The following is a 24,031-nucleotide window of genomic DNA, read 5'->3' as shown; positions in this document are numbered from 1 at the left end:
CAAATTAATTAAAAATGAAAAGCTGAAATGTCTTGAGTCAATAAGTATTCCACCCCTTTATGGCAAGCCTAAATAAGTTCAGGAGTAAAAATGTCCTTAAGTCACATAATAAGTTGAATGCACTCACTGTGTGTAATATTTGTGTTTAACATGATATTTGAATGACTCCACTCTGTACCCCTCACATACAATTATCCATAAGGTCCCTCAGTCGGGCAGGGAATTTCAAACAGATTCAACCACTAAGACCAGGGAGGTTTTCCAATGCCTCACAAAGAAGGGTACCTATTGGCAAATGGGTAAAAAAGCAGACATTGAATATCCCTTTGAGCATGGTGAAGTTATTAATTACACTTTGGATGGTGTATTAATACACCCAGTCACTACAAATATACAGGCGTCTTTCTGAACGCTGTTGCCGGAGAGGACGGAAACCGCTGAGGGATTTCACCATGAAGCCAATGGTGAGTTTAAAACAGAGTTTAATGGCTGTGATATGAGAACTGACGATGGATCAACAACATTGAAGTTACTCCACAGTACTAACATAAATGACAGAGTGAAAAGGAAGCCTGTACAGAATAAACATCTTCCAAAACATTTGTTTGCAATAAGGCACTAAAATAAAACTGCACTTTGTATCCTGAATACAAAGCGTTGTGTTGGATTTGCCCCAAACATAACACATCACTGAGTACCACTCTTCATATTTTCAAGCATGGTGGGGCTGCATCATGTTATCGGTATGCTCGTCATCGGAAAGTACTAGTTTTTTAGGCTAAAACTAAACGGAATGCAAAATCCTAGAGGAAAACCTGTTTCAGTCTGCTTTTCAAATGACACAGTGAGATAAATTCACATTTCACCAAGACAATGACCTAAAACACAATACCAAATATACACTGGAGTTGAAGATGACACAATACCAAATATACACTGGAGTTGAAGATGACATTGAATGTTCCTAGATACAATTTTGACTTAAATCGGCTTGAAAATCGATTGTAAGACTTGAAAATGGTTGTCTAGCAATGATCAACAGCAAACTTGACAGAGTTTGAAGAATTTTTTGCAAATTCGTAAACATTGTGCACTTTTTGCAAATTCATAACATTTAATATGGATTGTAATTCGTAACATATTTGAAATGGGTGATGAACATCCACAAATTAATACATAGGCTACCATACGAAACATAACATATCATACGAAACATAATAGTATGAAATGCTCTGAGACCAAGTTGCATGAAACAATAAGTGGAATAAGTAAAGTGGTATGAATAATTTCTGAAGGCACTGTATGTACAGTAGGTATAACTATGTATCTTGTAAAGTAAGACAGCAGTATGCAACAAATATGCTTTCCCAAATGTCCAGTCTGATCTTTTCCCTCAAATTTCCAATGTTTTATCATGATACATTACTGTAAAATGTCAAGCCTGTACAGATGGCCTCCTCATTTCACCAACAGAATAATATTTTCACACAACACCTACTTTAATCCTCTTATGTCAAACATGCAACATCGTCCTCAAACATTCCTACTGCGTCAAAACCTGTGGCTAAAAAGCAGAATAGTAAAATATATGATTTTGGAAGTTATTTCCTTAGATCATCATCCTGGCCGGCTCGCACACCAGCTGGTTCTGACTCCACAGTGTTCATACATCAGGACCACAGCTGCGGCACACTATTGGCTGCGCCACTGCAGCTCCCGTGCGCGCGACATTAGGGGCTTCAATTTTCTAAACCATCCAGGGCTTCTTCTCATACTCACTGGCACAGAGTCAGAGCAGAAGAAGGCGAGAGATACGCTGTGTGCGAGCTGTTTCCTGGAAAAGTGGAAATTGATAGATTTTTCGCTACATCGTTTATCTAACTTCCTATTTTCTACTGAGGTAACTTCGTTGTAGCCTAGTAGGATTGATCATAGACTATATTCCCAAATTGCGCTTTGGTCTGTGGAGATGGTGAGTGTTCCGGGAGCAAGTGTTCATCAGGACGGGGAGACTGTGGCCTGGGAACCGAGGGGACATGAGAGAAATGCGGTGATGGAAGCTCGGTCCCGGGCTAGAGATGAGAAAGCTGATGGGTGGAGGCCTAATGAAATCGTCTGGAGAAACGTTATCCTCATGGCCCTTCTGCACATCGGGGCGGTATATTCCCTCCTTGTTATCCCCAGAGCGAAGCCCCTTACCTGGGTATGGTGTAAGTATTATCTGCCGGAGACAAATACTTTGACTTAAGTATCATAGCTTGCAAGCAGACGGTGCAAGCAGGTGCCGTGCCACTGAATACGTGATGTGATAGATGTATCTATAGCCAATTGTATGTAGCTTACATACCCTACTCCCAAAGTTTGCTATTTATATTGTTTTTTAACATATTTATGAGTAGGCTTAACAAAGGAGATGCCATAACTATAAATAGTGATTAATATTGTGCAAAGTTACCTGTTTTGTTACACTGTAACTATCAGCTTTTTGTTTTGTTACACTGTAACTGTCAGCTTTTTGTTTTGTTACACTATAACTGTCAGCTTTTTGTTTTGTAACACTGTAACTGTCAGCTTTTTGTTTTGTTACACCTATCAGCTTTTTGTTTTGTTACACTATAACTGTCAGCTTTTTGTTTTGTTACACTGTAACTGTCAGCTTTTTGTTTTGTTACACTGTAACTGTCAGCTTTTTGTTTTGTTACACTGTAACTGTCAGCTTTTTGTTTTGTTACACTGTAACTGTCAGCTTTTTGTTTTGTTACACTGTAACTGTCAGCTTTTTGTTTTGTTACACCTATCAGCTTTTTGTTTTGTTACACTGTAACTGTCAGCTTTTTGTTTTGTTACACTATAACTGTCAGCTTTTTGTTTTGTTACACTGTAACTGTCAGCTTTTTGTTTTGTTACACTGTAACTGTCAGCTTTTTGTTTTGTTACACTGTAACTGTCAGCTTTTTGTTTTGTTACACTGTAACTGTCAGCTTTTTGTTTTGTTACACTGTAACTGTCAGCTTTTTGTTTTGTTACACTGTAACTGTCAGCTTTTTGTTTTGTTACACTGTAACTGTCAGCTTTTTGTTTTGTTACACCTATCAGCTTTTTGTTTTGTTACACTATAACTGTCAGCTTTTTGTTTTGTAACACTGTAACTGTCAGCTTTTTGTTTTGTAACACTAACTGTCAGCTTTTTGTTTTGTTACACCTATCAGCTTTTTGTTTTGTTACACTGTAACTGTCAGCTTTTTGTTTTGTTACACTGTAACTGTCAGCTTTTTGTTTTGTTACACTGTAACTGTCAGCTTTTTGTTTTGTTACACCTATCAGCTTTTTGTTTTGTTACACCTATCAGCTTTTTGTTTTGTTACACTGTAACTGTCAGCTTTTTGTTTTGTTACACCTATCAGCTTTTTGTTTTGTTACACCTATCAGCTTTTTGTTTTGTTACACTGTAACTGTCAGCTTTTTGTTTTGTTACACTGTAACTGTCAGCTTTTTGTTTTGTTACACTGTAACTGTCAGCTTTTTGTTTTGTTACACTGTAACTGTCAGCTTTTTGTTTTGTTACACTGTAACTGTCAGCTTTTTGTTTTGTTACACTATAACTGTCAGCTTTTTGTTTTGTTACACTGTAACTGTCAGCTTTTTGTTTTGTTACACTGTAACTGTCAGCTTTTTGTTTTGTTACACTGTAACTGTCAGCTTTTTGTTTTGTTACACTGTAACTGTCAGCTTTTTGTTTTGTTACACTGTAACTGTCAGCTTTTTGTTTTGTTACACTGTAACTGTCAGCTTTTTGTTTTGTTACACTGTAACTGTCAGCTTTTTGTTTTGTTACACCTATCAGCTTTTTGTTTTGTTACACTATAACTGTCAGCTTTTTGTTTTGTAACACTGTAACTGTCAGCTTTTTGTTTTGTAACACTGTAACTGTCAGCTTTTTGTTTTGTTACACCTATCAGCTTTTTGTTTTGTTACACTGTAACTGTCAGCTTTTTGTTTTGTTACACTGTAACTGTCAGCTTTTTGTTTTGTTACACTGTAACTGTCAGCTTTTTGTTTTGTTACACCTATCAGCTTTTTGTTTTGTTACACCTATCAGCTTTTTGTTTTGTTACACTGTAACTGTCAGCTTTTTGTTTTGTTACACTGTAACTGTCAGCTTTTTGTTTTGTTACACTGTAACTGTCAGCTTTTTGTTTTGTTACACCTATCAGCTTTTTGTTTTGTTACACCTATCAGCTTTTTGTTTTGTTACACTGTAACTGTCAGCTTTTTGTTTTGTTACACTGTAACTGTCAGCTTTTTGTTTTGTTACACCTATCAGCTTTTTGTTTTGTTACACTGTAACTGTCAGCTTTTTGTTTTGTTACACTGTAACTATCAGCTTTTTTAGATACAGTAATTCCTATGATTTCATAACTAAAAGGTATTTTCATGTAAGAGATGTTTCATCCAAGTCAACAAATATGTAGATGGATTGGTGTATATATTTTTTTGCTGTGAGAGCTTTTCAGATGACAATTGAACAGCTTGAACAGATTGTGCCTTTAAAGTGTAATGGCATCAAGTACTCTCCATGTCAGAAACAGCGGGCATCTGAATTGGGGGACTCACTATACAACCAGGGTCTTGTTTTATAAGCATTTCTAAATTAAACCTGTTAAAAAGATAAAGTGAGGAAGTGTATTGATTACCTAAAATATGAATATATGGTAGGCAATATCCAGAACTAATTTAAACTAATTTAAAATCAAGTTGTGTTATCTTCTGCCAAATGAACATGTTATTATTATTGGCTACATCCTCATTTTGAACTATTAAGATATTAAGGGATTACCATAATCTGTCATTTGTTTATTTTCCTGGAAAGCGTTGAAGCTGGACCAATCACAGTTTGATAGAGGGCCGTGTCTGTCTGGGTTGCTCTCTGGGTGGTGTTTCCCAGGCCCCAGTCAGTCAGTCATAGTGATGCACAGTTCCTGGAATCAATTCCATGAGACACCAGACAGCACAGCTTTCCAAGTGGAACCCTTTTCATTAGTCTAGTAATTAATCGTTTGAACACAGGGGACACTATTTTTAGCTGCATAGCCTCCACTATATGAGGCCACATCAGCGACGGAAGAGGAAGCGAGACACCCCACTTGCTGTATTTTTTTTCTGTTTCAGTGAATGTCAGTTAACTAAGTACACCAGACCCAGCTGCTATAAAGACACCCATTTAAGTAGACCAGAACCGACCATTTTTTTTAAAATGACAAACTGCCTGAGTGAACTATCTTCATTTATCAACCATCTATGGCCACATTATTCAAAAGCACCTATTTTTGTGACCTGTGTGCCTGACAGAGAGATTTGGTTGAGCCTTAACTCTCAGCCTGGTATCCACCTGTAACATGTATTACACTGCTGACCCTGCCTCTCTTGCAAAATAGATTTAATCTCAGTGAGACTAATCAACACTGAACAAAAATATAAACTTAACATGTAAAGTGTTGGTCCCATGTTTCATGAGATGAAATCAAAGATCCCAGAAATGTTACATACGCACAAAAAGTGTATTTCTCTCAAATTTGGTGCACAAATTTGGTTACATCCACGTTAGTAAGCATTGCTCCTTTGCCATGATAATCCTTCCACTTGACAGGTGTGGCATATCAAAATGCTGATTATCAGCATGATCATTACACCAGTGCACCTTGTGCTGAGGACAATAAAAGACCACTCTAAAATGTGCAGTTTTGTCACACAACACAATGCCACAGATGTCTCAAGTTTTGAGGGAGTGTGCAATTGGCATGCTGACTGCAGGAATGTCCACCAGAGCTGTTGCCAGAGAATTGATTGTTAATTTCTCTACCATAAACTGCCTCCAACATTGTTTTAGAGAATTTGTCAGTACATATACAACTGGCCTTACAACCGCAGACCACGTGTATGGCGTTGTGTGGGCAAGCGGTTTGCTGATGTCAACGTTGTGAACAGAATGCCCCATGGTGGAGGTGGGGTTATGGTATGGACAGGCATAAGCTACGGACAATGAACACAATTGCATTTTATTGATGGCAATTTGAATGCACAGAAATACCGTGAAGAGATCCTGAGGCCCATTGTGAGGCCCGTTTTTTAAAGGTATCTGTGACCAACAGATGCCTATCTGGATTCCCAGTCGTGAAATCCATAGATTAGGTCCTAATACATTTTTTTCAGTTGATTGATTTCCTTATATGAACTGTAACTCAGTAAAATCTTTGAAATTGTTGCATGTTGCATTTATATTTTTGTCCAATAGATATAGATACAGTGCCTAAATAGAAAGTCTAACCCCCCCTTGGATTTCTTCACATGTTATTCCCCATTGTGTTACAAAGTGGGATTAAAATGGATTTCAATGTGATTTTTTTGTTAGTAATCTACACAAAATACTTTGCAATATCAAAGCAGATGTCAAATTAAACTTTTCTTTTTTAAATATAAAAATGAAACAATAATATTCCTCCCGAGTCAATATCTGTTAGAATCACCTTTGACAGCGATCATAGCTGTGAGTCTTTCTGGGTAAGTCTTTGACAGCGATCATAGCTGAGTCTTTCTGGGTAAGTCTCTAAGTGTTTTGCTCACCTGGATTGTGCAATGTTTCCTCAATTATTATTTTCTAAATTATTCATATCAAATCAAATGTAATTTTATTTGTTACATGCGCCGAATACAACAGGTGTAGGTAGACCTTACAGTGAAATGCTTACTTACAAGACCTTAACGAACAATGCTTTACGAAGTTAAGAAAAAAAAGAAAAATAGTGTTATGTAAAAAAGCTCTGGCAAGGTGTTGGGGATCATGGCTAGACAGCCATTTTCAAGTCTTGCCATAGATTTTAAAGCAGATTTTATAAAAAATGTAATTAGGTAACTCAGGAGGATTCACTGTCTTATGTACTGTATATACTATTGTTGTTTTTTAATTAACATTTTAATTGTTTTATTTCACTTAGTCCTGCATGTTCGAGCTCAGAGCCTAAGATGTTCACTGTACCCTGCAATCACACATGCATCCCTGTACATGTGACTATTAAACACTGTCAATCTGAATCCAGTGTAAATGTGTTGTAGGTTGTTGTCTTGCTGAAAGGGGAATACCTCTCCCAGTGTCTGGTGGAAAGCAGACTGAAGCAGGTTATCCTCTAGGATTTTGCTTGTGTTTAGCTCCATCCTGTTTCTTTTCCTCCTGAAAAATTCCCCAGTCTTTGCCGATGTCAAGCATACCCATACCATGATGCAGCCACCACCATGCTCGAAAATTACTCAGTGACGTGTAGTGTTCGACTTGCCCAAAACATAAGGCTTTTTATTTAGGCCAAAAAGTGTATTCCTTAGCCGTGTTTTTTTTTTGCAGTATTACTTTAGTGCCTTGTTGTATACATAACCATGTTTCGGAATATTTATATATTTTTTCCTCTGGTGTGTAACAGGCTGGTATTCACCCTTTCAGTTTTTAAATGGCTCTGTTGTGCTTTCTGGTGTGTGTGTTACAGCCTATGTGTGTTTCATCGTGACAGCCCTGGGAGTGACAGCAGGGGCCCATCGGCTGTGGAGCCACCGCTCCTACAGAGCCAAGCTCCCTCTCAGAGTCTTCCTCGCAGCCGCCAACTCCATGTCCTTCCAGGTTAGTTCAAGTTCATTTGATTTTTATTTTTTATTCACATTAAGTGATGAATGCATACAATAATAAAACTACAACAGCAACCTAGCAACCCTTCAGCATCCAACCATAACAACAGGATGTAACAACAGGGTTTATCGGCTTAATCAACAATTGTTTTCCAAATCAAATACTGTCGAAGTACCTCTCCTCCTCCTTTATTCTACTCTTCCTCTTTTCTCAAGTGTCCTCTATCCCTCTCTCCCTCAGCTGTTGAAATGTCCTCCATCCCTCTCTCCCTCAGCTGTTGAAATGTCCTCCATCACTCTCTCCCTCAGCTGTTGCAGTGTCCTCCTTCCCTCTCTCCCTCAGCTGTTGAAGTGTCCTCCATCCCTCTCTCCCTCAGCTGTTGAAATGTCCTCTATCCCTCTCTCCCTCAGCTGTTGCAGTGTCCTCCTTCCCTCTCTCCCTCAGCTGTTGAAATGTCCTCCATCCCTCTCTCCCTCAGCTGTTGAAATGTCCTCCATCACTCTCTCCCTCAGCTGTTGCAGTGTCCTCCTTCCCTCTCTCCCTCAGCTGTTGAAGTGTCCTCCATCCCTCTCTCCCTCAGCTGTTGAAATGTCCTCTATCCCTCTCTCCCTCAGCTGTTGCAGTGTCCTCCTTCCCTCTCTCCCTCAGCTGTTGAAATGTCCTCAATCCCTCTCTCCCTCAGCTGTTGAAATGTCCTCCATCCCTCTCTCCCTCAGCTGTTGAAATGTCCTCCATCCCTCTCTCCCTCAGCTGTTGAAGTGTCCTCCATCCCTCTCTCCCTCAGCTGTTGAAGTGTCCTCCATCCCTCTCTCCCTCAGCTGTTGAAATGTCCTCCATCCCTCTCTCCCTCAGCTGTTGAAGTGTCCTCCATCCCTCTCTCCCTCAGCTGTTGAAATGTCCTCCATCCCTCTCTCCCTCAGCTGTTGAAATGTCCTCCATCCCTCTCTCCCTCAGCTGTTGAAATGTCCTCCATCCCTCTCTCCCTCAGCTGTTGAAGTGTCCTCCATCCCTCTCTCCCTCAGCTGTTGAAGTGTCCTCCATCCCTCTCTCCCTCAGCTGTTGAAGTGTCCTCCATCCCTCTCTCCCTCAGCTGTTGAAATGTCCTCCATCCCTCTCTCCCTCAGCTGTTGAAATGTCCTCCATCCCTCAGCTGTTGAAATGTCCATCCCTCTCTCCCTCAGCTGTTGAAATGTCCTCCATCCCTCTCTCCCTCAGCTGTTGAAATGTCCTCTATCCCTCTCTCCCTCAGCTGTTGAAATGTCCTCCATCCCTCTCTCCCTCAGCTGTTGAAGTGTCCTCCATCCCTCTCTCCCTCAGCTGTTGAAATGTCCTCCATCCCTCTCTCCCTCAGCTGTTGAAATGTCCTCCATCCCTCTCTCCCTCAGCTGTTGAAATGTCCTCCATCCCTCTCTCCCTCAGCTGTTGAAGTGTCCTCCATCCCTCTCTCCCTCAGCTGTTGAAGTGTCCTCCATCCCTCTCTCCCTCAGCTGTTGAAGTGTCCTCCATCCCTCTCTCCCTCAGCTGTTGAAATGTCCTCCATCCCTCTCTCCCTCAGCTGTTGAAATGTCCTCCATCCCTCAGCTGTTGAAATGTCCATCCCTCTCTCCCTCAGCTGTTGAAATGTCCTCCATCCCTCTCTCCCTCAGCTGTTGAAATGTCCTCCATCCCTCTCTCCCTCAGCTGTTGAAGTGTCCTCCATCCCTCTCTCCCTCAGCTGTTGAAATGTCCTCCATCCCTCTCTCCCTCAGCTGTTGAAATGTCCTCCATCCCTCTCTCCCTCAGCTGTAGAAATGTCCTCTATCCCTCTCTCCCTCAGCTGTTGAAATGTCCTCCATCCCTCTCTCCCTCAGCTGTTGAAGTGTCCTCCATCCCTCTCTCCCTCAGCTGTTGAAGTGTCCTCCATCCCTCTCTCCCTCAGCTGTTGACAACCTCTGAAGATATTTGTTAATTAGTCCAGGTGGGAATCACTATAGAGAACCTTCATAAAGCACAGGGATGAAGATACAGCTTCAATGTAGTATCGCTGGTCTTTCTGCCCTTTCAGACACATAAAATACATAAAAGAAACAGGTGGATATTAATTATTTACTTGTACTTCTACAAATCAAAAGCTATTTCTTCCAAAATCTCTCTGAGAGGTGGCAGGTAGCCTAGTGGTTAGAGCGTTGGGCCAGTAACCAGCAGGTAGCCTAGTGGTTAGAGCGTTGGGCCAGTAACCAGCAGGTAGCCTAGTGGTTAGAGCGTTGGGCCAGTAACCAGCAGGTAGCCTAGTGGTTAGAGCGTTGGGCCAGTAACCAGCAGGTAGCCTAGTGGTTAGAGCGTTGGGCCAGTAACCAGCAGGTAGCCTAGTGGTTAGAGCGTTGGGCCAGTAACCAGCAGGTAGCCTAGTGGTTAGAGCGTTGGGCCAGTAACCGAAAGGTTGCGGGTTCGAATACCTGAGCCGACAAGGTGAAAAATCTGTCGATGTGCCCTTGAGCAAGGTACTTAACCATCATTTGCTCCAGGGGCACCATACTACTATGGCTAATCCTGTAAACCAACAACTATAGACAAACCTCCCCTCTGGAACATTTGATTTGAGTTTCAGGTTAATGATTCTAATTAAGTGGCTGACCACTGTGCTCTCAGTCTCGTCCCAGGACCTGAACTATATTACACCACTGGTTTCTAATTATGACAGAGCAATAGGGCCATCTAACGCAGGGAGACGATGGCTGCTGTGGGGAGTCTGCTGGACAGAAAGAATAGTAGTGTTGTCATGACTACCAAGGGGCACTGTGAGAGACTTCTCTTCACAAATAAATCATGAATGTCCTCTTTATGGTAAATTTGCCTGATTGCAGGATTAAAAAAATTCACATCACACATTTCCACATATCTTTTTCCTCCTCTCTCCTCCCCAGAATGACATCTATGAGTGGGCGAGAGACCACCGTGTGCACCACAAGTTCTCAGAGACAGATGCAGACCCCCACAATGCAACACGAGGCTTCTTCTTTGCTCACATTGGCTGGCTGTTTGTGCGTAAACACCGTGATGTCATCGAGAAGGGAAAGAAGCTGGACGTCACTGATCTCTTGGCTGATCCCGTCGTCCAGTTTCAGAGAAAGTGGGTCCTCTGCCCCATTTCACATTTACCCCTAGCTCTAGCCCTGTTTGATTGATCAGAATACAACACCACCCTAGCTTTGCACTTGTCTTCCTGTAAGTCAGGGTTCCCCATCTGGCCCGCAGGTGGTTTTATTTGGCCCCCCAATGTTGTTGTTTTTTGTGGAATTTTCATTGTTGGACATAAAAGACAAAAAAAATCACCAGGTGATTTTCCTTTAAGAAATCTGTTTCCAAGTATTCCCACGCATAATAGAGTGACATGACGTGATCGTATACATATGTAATCAAGGTTTGAAATGATTATGTTTTAGTCAAACATTAAATTTGTTTGGGCTTCTTGCGGACAATTTGCAGTCTACAAATGATTTGTAATTATGTTCCGGCCACCTGATTATCCGCTCAAGAAAAAATCGTCCCACGGCTGAATCTGATTGATGATCCCTTCTGTAAGTCATAAATGACTCTGGATAAGCCCTATAAGATATTCTCCTCTCCTCTCTGCTCATCTCTGCTCTTCTCCTCTCCTGTCTTCCATCAACTCTCCTTTCTTCTCTTCCCTCTCCTCTCTTCTCCTCTCCTCTACCTTTCTTTTGACTCTATTCTATCCCAGGTACTATAAGACCACGGTCCTGATAATGTGCTTCCTGGTTCCCACCGTGGTTCCCTGGTACTTCTGGAGCGAGACGCTATGGAACTCCTACTTCCTGGCGTCCATCTTGCGTTACACCGTCTCGCTCAATGTCACCTGGCTGGTGAACAGCGCCGCCCACATGTACGGGAACCGACCGTACGACCAGAACATCAGCCCCCGGGAGAACCGCTGGGTCACCTTCGGAGCCATCGGTGAGTCTGGCTATGACCTGTTATAACATGTTATTAACTCATAAACAATTTCTTCTACTGTAGTGTCTCATAATGTTGTTATATCTATGGTCCCTCCTTTACTGCTACTACTTTGTATTGTCTGATATTGTAAGATTCAAATTAATCGTTTGAAATGATTGGAATTGTATGCAAAAGAATGCATATAACATTTGTACTTCCACTCCCTACCTATCCCCCATCCACATCCCCCTAGGTGAAGGTTTCCATAACTTTCATCACACATTCCCCTTTGACTACTCTACCAGTGAGTTCGGGCTGCGTTTCAACCCCACCACATGCTTCATCGATCTCATGTGCTGGATGGGCCTGGCCAGCAACCGCAAGAAGGTATCCGTGGAAATAATACAGGCCAGGAAACTAAGGACAGGGGAGGGGAGCTACGGGGCAGTCAACACTAGACAAGAGAAAGAAACATGAGTGGTGGTTCTCACTGAACCAAGTTGTGGTTCAGAAGTCCATGATGAAGACGTCAATATTTTCTTATGCCGCCATGCATTATGATTCTAATCATGATTTGCCTGCTATATTTTCTACTTTGTTATTTTTGGTCCCCACAATTGCATATTATGTTCTGACACAAAGGTGTAGTTTTTGACCCACTGGTTAGTTAATCCAAGGTTTGATGTGGAAACCAAGACAACCAGACACCTTTTGAAATCAGAATATCAAATCCTAGCATTGATACTTACATGTTGTAAGAGCTGCCACAAGCTAGGTTCTACAGTGCAATAACCTGTGGAGAAGGGTTTCTACTGCAGGGTGACTGGTGGTGAGACATGATCACTCCTGCATTCAGGATACACGTGCTGTTTATTGTCAACATTTTGGTTGTCATGTCTTGGAAAAAGGTCACAGAATGAAACGTGGACAGTAAATGTCACATGCAGAGGTAATGGTGTGTGGGAGTTTACTCCTGTCACCTGTACCAAGTCACCCCACCCCCCCCCAATCCTTCATCACACCTAGAGATCAACTTAGGTGGTGTGAAAAATGTGTTCCGGGTACAGCCTATCAGTGACCCAGACATACAGAATACATGAACGTCTAAATAAGTTTATTGCTAGTGTCAGCACTCTGACTGAGTGACTGACTCACTGACTGAGGAATAACTGACTGACTGATGACTGAGGACTGACTGAGGACTGACTGACTGAATGATTGACTGACTGATTGAGGACTGACTGACTGATTGACTGACTGATTGACTGACTGACTGACTGAATTACTGACTGACTGACTGATTGACTGACTGACTGACTGACTGACTGACTGATTGACTGACTGATGACTGACTGATTGACTGACTGAATGACTGACTGACTGAATGACTGATTGACTGATGACTGACTGATTGAGGACTGACTGAATGACTGACTGATGACTGACTGATTGAGGACTGACTGATTGACTGAATGACTGACTGATTGAGGACTGACTGACTGACTGACTGAATGACTGACTGACTGATGACTGTGTGGATGACTGACTGACTGACTGATGACTGACTGACTGATGACTGTGTGGATGAGTAATATTAGTCTTTAACTGATTCAGTCTTGAATGATAAGAGGAGTTGAACTATGCTTTCAGAGATTCTAACAGACTGTGGAAGAAGTGGTAGGCAGATATTCAATATGTACTTCAGAGCAAGGACATACTGTAGTTTTAAGTTTTGCAGGATAACTTTTTTCGTCACTAGCTGGCACAGCCACAAAGTAATAAAATATGATTTAAAACCTAACTCTCAGCTTAACCACACTGCGAACCCTAATGCCTAACCCTGCCCTACCCTAACATTACATTAAAAAGCCATTTTTGATTTCATGAATTTTTACAATATAGGCAATTTTGACTTTACAGCTAGCCCATCTAATGGAAATTGCTCAGTTCTGCCTCAAGGACAAGACTCGTCCCAATAATTGTCAACCTGCTCAAGTTTCAACGTTTCTTTGTCACGTGCAAAGGATGCAAGCTTTTCCCAACAATGAATGCAGTACTCAATTACAAGGTGAGAGGAAATTATATAAAGTAAAAATATAAAGTAATAGTATAAAGTAATAATATAAAGTAATAGTATAAAGTAAACATGAGAACGCAAGCTACAGTGGCAAGAAAAAAAAAAAATGTGAACACTTCGGAATTACCTGGATTTCTGCATAAATCAGTCATAAGATTTGATCTGATCTTCATCTTAGTCACAACAATAGACAAACATAGTCTGCTTAAACTAATAACACACAAATTATTGTATTTTTCTTGTCTATATCGAATACATCCTTTAAACATTCACAGTGTAGGTTGGAAAAAGTATGTGAACCCCTTGGCTAATGACTTCTCCAAAAGCTAATTGGAGTCAGGAGTCAGCTAACCTGGAGTCCAATCAATGAGACGAGATTGGAGATGTTGGTTAGAGCTGCCCTGGCCTATAAAAAACACTTACAAAATTTGAGTTTGCTATTCACAAGAAGCATTGCCTGATGTGAACCATGCCTCGAACAAAAGAGATCTCAGAAAATTATGAATTGTTGACTTGCATAAAGCTGGAAAGGGTTACAAAAGTATCTCTAAAAGCCTTGATGTTCATCAGTCCACAGTAAGACAAAATGTTTATAAATGGAGAAAGTTCAGCACTGTTGCTACTCTCCCTAGGAGTGGCCGTCCTGCAAAGATGACTGCAAGAGCACAGTGCAGAATGTTCAATGAGGTTAAGAAGAATCCTAGAGTGTCAGCTAAAGACTTACAGAAATCTCTGGAACATGCTAACATCTATGTTGACGAGTCTACAATATGTAAAACACTACACAATAATGGTGTTCATGGGAGGACACAACGGAAGAAGCCACTGCTGTCCAAACAAAACATTGCTGCACGTCTGAAGCTCGCAAAAGAGCATCCGGATGTTCCACAGGGCTTCTGGCAAAATATTCTGTGGACAGATGAAACTACAGTTGAGTTGTTTGGAAGGAACACACAACACTATGTGTGGAGAAAAAAAGGCACAGCACACCAACATCAAAACCTCACCCCAATTGTAAAGTATGTTGGAGGGAGCATCATGGTTTGGGGCTGTTTTGCTGCCTCAGGGCCTGGACAGCTTGCTATCATCGACGGAAAAATTAATTCCCAAGTTTATCGAGACATTTTGCAGGAGAATGTAAGGCTATCTGTCTGCCAATTGAATCTAAACAGAAGTTGGGTGATGCAACAGGACAACGACCCAAAACACAGAAGTAAATCAACAACAGAATGGCTTCAACAGAAGAAAATACGCCTTCTGGAGTGGCCCAGTCAGAGTCCTGACCTCAACCCGATTTAAAATGCTGTGGCATGACAACGAGAGCAGTTCACACTAGACATCCTAAGAATATTGCTGAACTGTAACAGTTTTGTAAAGATGAATGGTCCAAAATTCCTCCTGACTGTTGTGTAGGTCTGATCCGCAACTACAGAAAATGTTTGGTTGAGTTTATTGCTGCCAAAGGAGGGTCAAACAGTTATTAAATCCAATGGTTCACATACACTTTCCACACTACACTGTGAATGTTTACACAGTGTGTTCAATAAAGACATAAAAACGTGTAATTGTTTGTGTGTTATTAGTTTAAGCAGACTGTGTTCGTTATTGTGACTTAGATGAAGATCAGAAAAAATGTTATGCAGAAATCCAAGTAATTCCAAAGGGTTCACATGCTTTTTCTTGCCACTGTATATACAGGCTCAGTGTCAGTACCAAAATTACAATGTGCAGGGGTAGTTGAGTACCTGTTGCTTCGATGGTGATGAATTCATCTCCAACAATAATTTTTCAAATGAATATTTTTAACAGGTGCCCTTGTACTTATAGATGTTGTACTTTCACTCCTCATTATGGAAAATAAGTTAGCTTATCTACTCTGTATGCTGAAAATTCATTCTCCATATTTACTTCAGCTTCAAACAAACAGGTTGACAACTTCACATTCTTAAATTCTTTGCACTAATTGGTATTTTGACCAATAACATTAGATCTTTTCACATCAGATCTATTGCTGAACTGATTGCAAAAAATACCAATTAGTGCAAAGAATTTAAGAATGTGAAGTTGTCAACCTGTTTGAAGCGGAAAAAATATGTGAATTTGTCTGCCTGTGTAAACGCAGCCATAATGGGTCTAGATTGAAAAGCTACATGTGTACTTGGAATATTCTCAGTAAATGAGTTTTTATCCAACTCTTCATGATGCATACTGATATAATAGAATGTTAATACGGTTTCCCTATTTGAATCAGTTTGGTTTCCCTGTTTGAATCAGTTTGGTTCCCCTTGTTTGAATCAGTTTGGTTCCCCTGTTTGAATCAGTTTGGTTTCCCTGTTTGAATCAGTTTGGTTTCCCTATTTGAATCAGTTTGGTTCCCCTTGTTTGAATCAGTTTGGTTTCCCTGTTTGAATCAGTTTGGTTCCCCTTGTTTGAATCAGTTTGGTTCCCCTGTTTGAATCAGTTTGGTTTCCCTGTTTGAATCAGTTTGGTTCCCCTTGTTTGAATAACACAAAACCGCACCACTACTCTCAGGAAGCCGTGTCTGTCACTTTGTCATGATGTACTTTATAGTGGGAGTAATTCAGATTTAATTAAATGTAAGACAGAATGTGACAAAAAGCTATATGAGATATGAGAGCATCTACCAAACTTTGAATCTATCCATTTGATTCATTGGAAATATTAATTTCACTCTACTGTTATGTATAGTGAGAGTTAGCGTTGCCATAGTGATTCTAGCTATTACAACGGTGCTGTGTTAATATAAGAGTATCGTTGACAGTCGAGCTTGTGTTATATGCTTGTGTTTTCCTCTCTCAGTTGTGGAAGGACTGTATTTGTTTTGGTTGTATTCTGTACCTGTCTTGTGCGGCTTTATACTGGGTCTATATCAATAGCCTAAACTGTATATTTCTGGTTTAGTTGTTAATACACTGTCTTATTGGGGACACACAAAGAGTATGGTGGAGTTTCCTTTGTAATGATTGGATCTGGCTGAGATGATGCATATGATTAATCTGATGTGTAGGTAACTGAATGTACGTACAGTTGAAGTCGGAACTTTACATACACCTTAGCCAAATACATTTTAACTCAGTTTTTCACAATTCCTGACATTTCATCCAGTTAGGATCACCTCTTTATTTTAAAAATGTGAAATGTCAGAATAATAGTAGAGAGAATGATTTATTTCAGCTTTTATTTCTTTCATCACATTCCCAGTGGGTCAGAAGTTTACATACACTCAATTAGTATTTGGTAGCTGTCACGACTTCCGCCGAAGTCGGCCCTTCTCCTTGTTCGGGTGGTGTTCGGCGGTCGACGTCACCGGCTTTCTAGTCACCATCGATCCATTTTTCAGTTTCGTTTTGTTTTGTCTGTATTACACACACCTGGTTTCAATTCCCCTATCATGTTCCCTATTTAACCCTCTGGCATTCATTTCTGTTTTGTCCGTGATTGTTTGTTGCGTTAGTGGTTGTTGTTATTACGTGTGTGTTTGTTATTATTCCATTTGAGGAATTTTGCTGAATTTTTGAGTAAACGCTGTGGTTTCGCTCAACACCTGTGTCCTGCGCTTGACTCCGCTACTTCTCTGCACACAACCCTGACAGTAGTATTGCCTTTAAATTGTTTAACTTGGGTCAAACTTTTGGGGTAGCCTCCCACAAGCTTCCCACAATAAGTTGGGTGAATTTTGGCCCATTCACCCTGACATAGCTGGTGTAACTGAGTCAGGTGTGTAGGCCTTCTTGCTCGCACACGCTTTTTCTGTTCTGCCCACAAATGTTCTACAGGATTGAGGTCAGGGCTTTGTGATGGCCACTGCAATACCTTGACTTTGTTGTCCTTAAGCCATTTTGCCACAGCTTTGGAAGTATGCTTGGGGTCATTGTCCATTTGGAAGATCCATTTTCGACCAAGCTTTAACTTCCTGACTGATGTCTTGAGATGTTGCTACAATATATCCACATAATTTCCCTTCCTCATGATGCCATCTATTTTGTGAAGTGCACCAGTCCCTCCTGCAGCAAAGCACCCCCACAACATGATGCTGCCACCCCCGTGCTTCACAGTTGGGATGGTGTTCTTCGGCTTGGAAATTGCTCCCAAGGATGAACCAGACTTGTGGAGGTCGACAAATACAAATTGAAATACATCCACAGGTACACCTCCAATTGACTCAAATTATGTCAATTAGCCTATCAGAAGCTTCTAAAGCCATGACATAATTTTCTGGAATTTTCCAAGCTGTTTAAAGTCACAGTCAACTTAGTGTATGTAAACTTCTGACCCACTGGAATTGTGACACAGTGAATTATAAGTGAAATAATCTGTCTGTAAACAATTGTTGAAAAACTTACTTGTGTCATGCACAAAGTAGATGTCCTAACCGACTTGCCAAAACTATAGTTTGTTCACAAGAAATTTGTGGAGTGGTTGAAAAACGAGTTTTAATGACTCTAACCTAACTTCCGACTTCAACTATATGTACGTATGTGTATAATCATCATTATTATAGCTAAGACAAATGATCTAATAGATATACTTCATGTGTGTGTTAGTTGACTTTGTGCCATTCATTAGAGAGGGCTTTTTCACTAATAAACTGTTGGATATGAAAGTTCTGTGTTTATTTTTATTGCCTGGAAAATAAGCAGATTTTCATCCCAAGTCCTGTGAGGGTGGAGGTACATTTTCTTTTTCAGTTGAATCACAGAAGATCCATTATGTTTTTCTTCTATGAACAACATGCCAACATAACATGATGCTATTATAGTAGCATTATTTCATTAGCATAATTGAATAAACCAGAAATCCACATACAGTGCATTCGGAAAGTATTCAGACCCTGAATGAAGCATGGTGGTGGGAAGCATGGTGGTGGGAGCATCATGCTGTGGGGATATTTTTCAGTGCCAGGGACTGGGAGACTAGTCAGGATCGAGGGAAAGATGAACGGAGCAAAGTACAGAGAGATCCTTGATTAAAACCTGCACGCCTTCCAACAGGACAACGACCCTAAGCACACAGCCAAGACAACGCAGGAGTGGCTTCGGGAAAAGTCTATGAATATCCTTGAGTGGACCAGCCAGAGCCCGGACTTGAACCCAATCGAACATCTCTGGAGAGACCTGAAAATAGCTGTGCACTCCCCATACGACATGACATAGCTTGAGAGGATCTGCAGAGAAGAATGGGAGAAACTCCCCAAATACAGGTGTGCCAAGCTTGTAGTGTCATACCCAAGAAGACTCAAGGCTGTAATCGCTGCCAACGGTGCTTCAACAAAGTACTGAGTAAAGGGTCTGAATACTTATGTAAATGTGATATTTCAGTTTTTTTTTTTATATATAAATTTGCAAAAGTGTCTAAAAAACAGGTTTTGCTTTGTCATTATGGGATATTGTGTGTAGTATGATGCGGGGGAAAAAACAATTTAAATAAGGCTGTAAAGTAACAACATTTGGAAAAAGTGAAGGGGTCTGAATACTTTCTGAATGCACCCTACCTCTTAGACAACTGTGAAGTGTCCACAGCAGAGCAGCTACAGGTGGCCTACTATCATGTCACATAGGTTATAGTGTAGGATAGGACAGTTTACATGCTGGAAACGAGGCTTACTGCTATTGCTCTTTCCTACGGGAGAAGGCTCTTTCCTCGCTCGTCTAAATATTCAGTGCTGCAAAGAAAAGGTTCGCCCATGGCCACAGTGCATGTTCGCGACTGCACACTCCATTTCACTATCTCCGGATTTAGTGCTCTCGGGCACATGTTTATATGACCATTTGTGACTACGACTGATAACAAAACTGCGTCTTTCAGTCAATTATGAAATTAGAAGAAGACGGAATCTAAATTCAACAGGCGCTGGCTGGCAACGAGGTATTTCATTTTTCTGTCTGACGATTGATCAGAGACTGATAGAGTGGGGGTATTGGGACTGGGGAAGCCAGTTAGGGAAGGGGAGGAATCCTCCATTTTATAGGTTGTGGGGAACAATACAGTAAAACACTGTTTGGGAAAGTGAGCTGTTATCAGTGACCTACATGTCAATCCATCGCTGTTGTGAAATTATCATGGTAGAAATGACATAACATATTGACAGGGTAGGTGTTAAATACCCAACCGGCCCGCGATAGAATATAAAATGTAGGCCTACATGCTAGCTACATCGTTTGTATTCAAGGCTATGCACTAGGCAAACACATTCACCATCTATCTATGCATTCATCACAAATATATACATTTTCTTGGCTCAATCTGATGCACGTGCAAATTGACTGAGTCAGTGAGTGATTGTTGTTGTTGTACTGAGTGGTTGTAATAAATATTGGCAATTTGCATTCCCCAGCTTTGTAGACACGGGAGCTGTCCAGTAGCAGTGGTTCTGAAATCAACGGCTGCAGAACATTGGCCCAACGGGCTTTTCGACACTATACAGTGCTGAAATTATTCTGGCTCTAGATACATACACCTTTATGTTTACATGTCAGTTAATTCAAGGCTTTTATAAGTGCAATTATTTACGACAGCCTTACGTTAACTGATTGTTGTAACAGCTAGCAGGATACTAGCCATTCAATGTTAGGTTAATCCGGAAGAGGCAGTCTCAAATTGTAAAAACAGGTAACATAATATTGTGTTTTTCTTCTGTAGATTAACCCCCGGACCTGACTTTGGCTTGGTCTTATCATTCGTAAGTGTGGCATTGGAACAGAACAGCATTCCTGTACTTCTATTTTGAGTTACAGTAATTCCCTCAAACACCTCAGGACAGGCTTTACATGTTCTGCCTCAGGTGGTTCTAAAACAGTTCTACCTCCTTCCATTTCCTGAGAGTGGAGATGTTTAAAATGGTATTTGTTTACAGGAGACACCATGAGGAAGTGCAGTCCCTGGGCGTTTCTCCCTATCATGTACTCTCTCTTCACAGCCGCTGGACTCTGGGTTGTGTAAGTGTCTTATTTTTCCTGATCTTTTCAGTTATCTCACGCACTATTCGGCTTTACAGCTGTGTGTGACTTTAACTTAAATTACTTTGGTTACAGGTATTTTATAGCTGTTGAAGATGAGAAGATAACACCCCTGAGTTCAGAATACAAGTAAGGTGGAATATAAATGAAGAAAGTAGAAATATGTTATTCCAGTTATTATGACCATGCACTATTTCTAAATATTAGATGCAATTTTTCACAGGCGATCTGGAACTAAATCCCCTCCATATATAAGGTACACAGCCTATGAGTACCAACCTAATTGGTTAGAGATCTTTACCTAGGATTCGTGCTTCCTGTCAATACAATTGTCTCTCTCTCTCTCAGCATTGCAGGCAATGCTCCCCCGGCCAGCTGTGTTTTTAGCCAGGTCATGAACCTGGCTGCCTTCGTAGGTAAGCCTGATGCATGTTCTCCTATCTTCTATCATATAAAGTTTACATGTACATGAAAACACAGTCAACATTGGACATTGTACCATAATATATGCAGGATATGAGATGGAGGATAGAGACAAGAATAGAAACAACAGGATGCATATTATAAAATGGGGAAGTACCGTGTATTGATTTGGATGGATTTACAGTCAGCAGTTCCAGCGGCAGAACATGTAATGCTCATTACAAACAGTTATTGATGAGGTTAGTATTGAGCAGAAACAAAAGCCTGCACACCCTGTGGGTCCCCAGTACCAGGAATGAAATGGTTAGAGAGACTACCAGACCAGAGAGATCCCTTATGGGTCTTCTCCTTTCAGGGTTCATCATTGGTGTCCTCAGATACCTGCAGCTGAAGCCCCGGGTCCATAAACCCTGGCTCAATATTGGCAGTCTGGTGGCCCTGTCCCTGGCCTGCTTCGGCATGACCTTGGTGGGAAACTTCCAGGTAGGAGTCACTGGCTCTGTCCAGAAAATAAACCTTCAGCCCCTAGACACTTCCACTAGTCCCTAACTTCCCCTTTCCCAAACTTGGTCCTTGGGACCCAAAGGGGTGCACGTTTAGTTTTTTGCCCTAGCACTACACAGCTGATTCAATGAATCAACGAATCACCAAGCTTTTATTTTAATCAGCTGTGTAGTACTAGGGCAAAAACCTAAACATGCCCCCAGGACGGGCCCCAGGACCAAGTTTGGGAAACGCTACCTTAACCGCTAGACCAGGGCTCTCCAACCCTGTTCCCGGAGAGCTACCCCCCTGTAGGTTTCCGCTCCAACCCTGTTCCCGGAGAGCTACCCCCCTGTAGGTTTCCGCTCCAACCCTGTTCCCGGAGAGCTACCCCCCTGTAGGTTTTCACTCCAACCCTGTTCCCGGAGAGCTACCCCCTGTAGGTTTTCGCTCCAACCCTGTTCCCCGGAGAGCTACCCCCCTGTAGGTTTTCGCTCCAACCCTAGTTGTAACTAACCTGATTCAGCTTTTCAACCAGCTAATTATTAGAATTGGGTGCGCTAAATTTGGGTTGGCACGAAGGAGGTAGGCTCTCCAGGAACAGGGTTGGAAAGCCCTGCCCCAGACTGTCCCTGGCGTACTTCGTAGGAGTCACTAGTCTTACACAACCCTTAGCCCCTACATCCAGACCCAAAACATTTGAGAACCACTGACAAAATCTACGAAAACCTCAACTTGGTTTGCAGCGATAATCAGATTTTTGTCAGAGTGTAGCAGGGTCACAGTAATGGAATGAAACACAAGAGCCATGTCTGTCGTCTGTCTGTAATGTGTCTGGTCCAGCTGTCAAATGACGAGGAGCTCCACAACATTGGGACGTCCATGACGTTTGGCCTGGGGACGTTGTTCTGCTGGGTGCAATCTGTCATCACCCTGAAGGTCAACCTGAAGAACGAGGGCCGGAGGGCGGGCATCCCACGCTTCCTACTGTCAGGGGCTGTCACCGCCTGCATGCTGCTCTGTATCCTTCCTCTGGCTTGCACCAGGGACTCACTCTGTCACTTAGCAGACGCTTTTAAACAAAGAGACTTACGGTACAGTGAGGGCATTACTATGGGTATGTTGGCTGGATACAGCTGTAGTGGTGGAAACCTTTCTTTCACTTATTCAGCCATGTTAAATCAGTGTTTACCATGAAAGAGGAAGCTAGGAAGTATGCATTTTGAAAGTACATTTTGTAAAGTGTTTGTTTGACCCTTAACCCCCCCCGTTCAGACTTTGCTCTGATGGCGCAACGTCTTCACATGCACGCAGCGCGGGCGCAATGGGCGCTAGTCATGTTCTTCCTGGGCTTCCTTGCCACCTTTGCCATCGAGTTCAGACACTACCACTTCGAGATTGTCTGCACCGACGACCGCGATCCGCCTCTTAGCCTGTCAGAAACCTTCTCCGAGGTGTCAGAGTACCAGTCGGACCAGCTATAGGGCGGTTCCAGAGGACAGAACCAGCTATAGAGCTTTGGTGTACTACAAAACAGTTAGGTTGCCTGTCGTTGTCAGTTGGGGGTAATTTACAAATGAACATGATATTTGTAAGGGTCAAGGGCTCCAGTTTGTCTCTTGTTAGTTACTGAAGAAGAGTTAGTCAAACACTACTGCATGTCTGCCTGTTTGAACACAATAAGCTGTGAACGACTGTCTTTCTAGTACTACTGTACCTTGAGGTGATCTTTCAAAAGCAACAAACTCTTTCCATGAGCACAAAGAAGGCATCATTACCTTTGTCATCTCATCAACAGTAAAAGGGATGTTCGCTAAAAGTTGCTAAATGGTTTAATTGAAGATGGATGTGCATGAAGATGGCTGTTTATTATGTAGCTGAGTTGTAGAAGGATAGATAACTCATATCTCAGATTGATAGTGACACTACCCCACTGACCTTCCTTTCAAATGAATGCAGCCAAATCCCTAATAGAATGTGTGATGGGAGTCATCACCACTCCCATTTTGAGTCTTCTCATTCTACCGACAGAGGTGTTCTGCTGCGTTCTCTATTTCCTGTCCGTCTTGTCTACCTCCCTCTATTTTCAACCTGAATTAAGACAGACAACAGTTTGTGATGAAGCCAATCTCAGCTTCTCTGTGAAGATGAGTAGTACAGTAGTATTATCATCCAGGTACAATGATGCCATTTTGAACCATATCGCTGTTGCACCCATTAACCACAAGTCATGGGAACCCTTTTCAGTGTTCTCTCTATTTCACATTTCTTAGTACAACACTAGGCTTTATCATTACCATTCAAGCATAACTGACAAATGCATCTTAGTGTTGTACTGCTGTTTGTTAGAACATTACAATTATATTTTACAATAAAACTTGCCTTTGCATTCTGGTTGATGGACTTGTTGAGTATAGCCCAATCCTGTACATGTTTCAAAGTGACTCACTGTACAAAAAAAACACT

At 41.6% G+C, this 24,031-nt stretch overlaps 2 protein-coding genes across 2 annotated transcripts; both read left to right on the top strand.

The window, feature by feature from the left end:
- Window positions 1-2,053: 2,053 nt before the first annotated feature.
- Window positions 2,054-12,082, top strand: LOC120043199 (stearoyl-CoA desaturase 5-like). The gene is made up of 5 exons (XM_038987855.1): window positions 2,054-2,210; window positions 7,533-7,663; window positions 10,573-10,778; window positions 11,391-11,623; window positions 11,859-12,082. The coding sequence occupies exons 1-5, from the start codon at window positions 2,054-2,056 to the stop codon at window positions 12,080-12,082; spliced, it is 951 nt and encodes a 316-aa protein (XP_038843783.1).
- An 8,482-nt stretch (window positions 12,083-20,564) lies between these two features.
- tmem150c (transmembrane protein 150C) lies at window positions 20,565-23,941 on the top strand. Its single transcript, XM_038987852.1, has 7 exons — window positions 20,565-20,638; window positions 20,735-20,788; window positions 20,883-20,915; window positions 21,008-21,075; window positions 21,438-21,565; window positions 22,409-22,586; window positions 22,841-23,941. The coding sequence occupies exons 1-7, from the start codon at window positions 20,565-20,567 to the stop codon at window positions 23,047-23,049; spliced, it is 744 nt and encodes a 247-aa protein (XP_038843780.1). The 3' UTR covers window positions 23,050-23,941.
- Window positions 23,942-24,031: the final 90 nt, after the last annotated feature.

The sequence above is a fragment of the Salvelinus namaycush genome, chromosome 3 (genome assembly GCF_016432855.1).
Source record: "Salvelinus namaycush isolate Seneca chromosome 3, SaNama_1.0, whole genome shotgun sequence".
NCBI classification, from domain to species: domain Eukaryota; kingdom Metazoa; phylum Chordata; class Actinopteri; order Salmoniformes; family Salmonidae; genus Salvelinus; species Salvelinus namaycush.
This window is presented reverse-complemented; position numbering and strand designations above follow the sequence as displayed.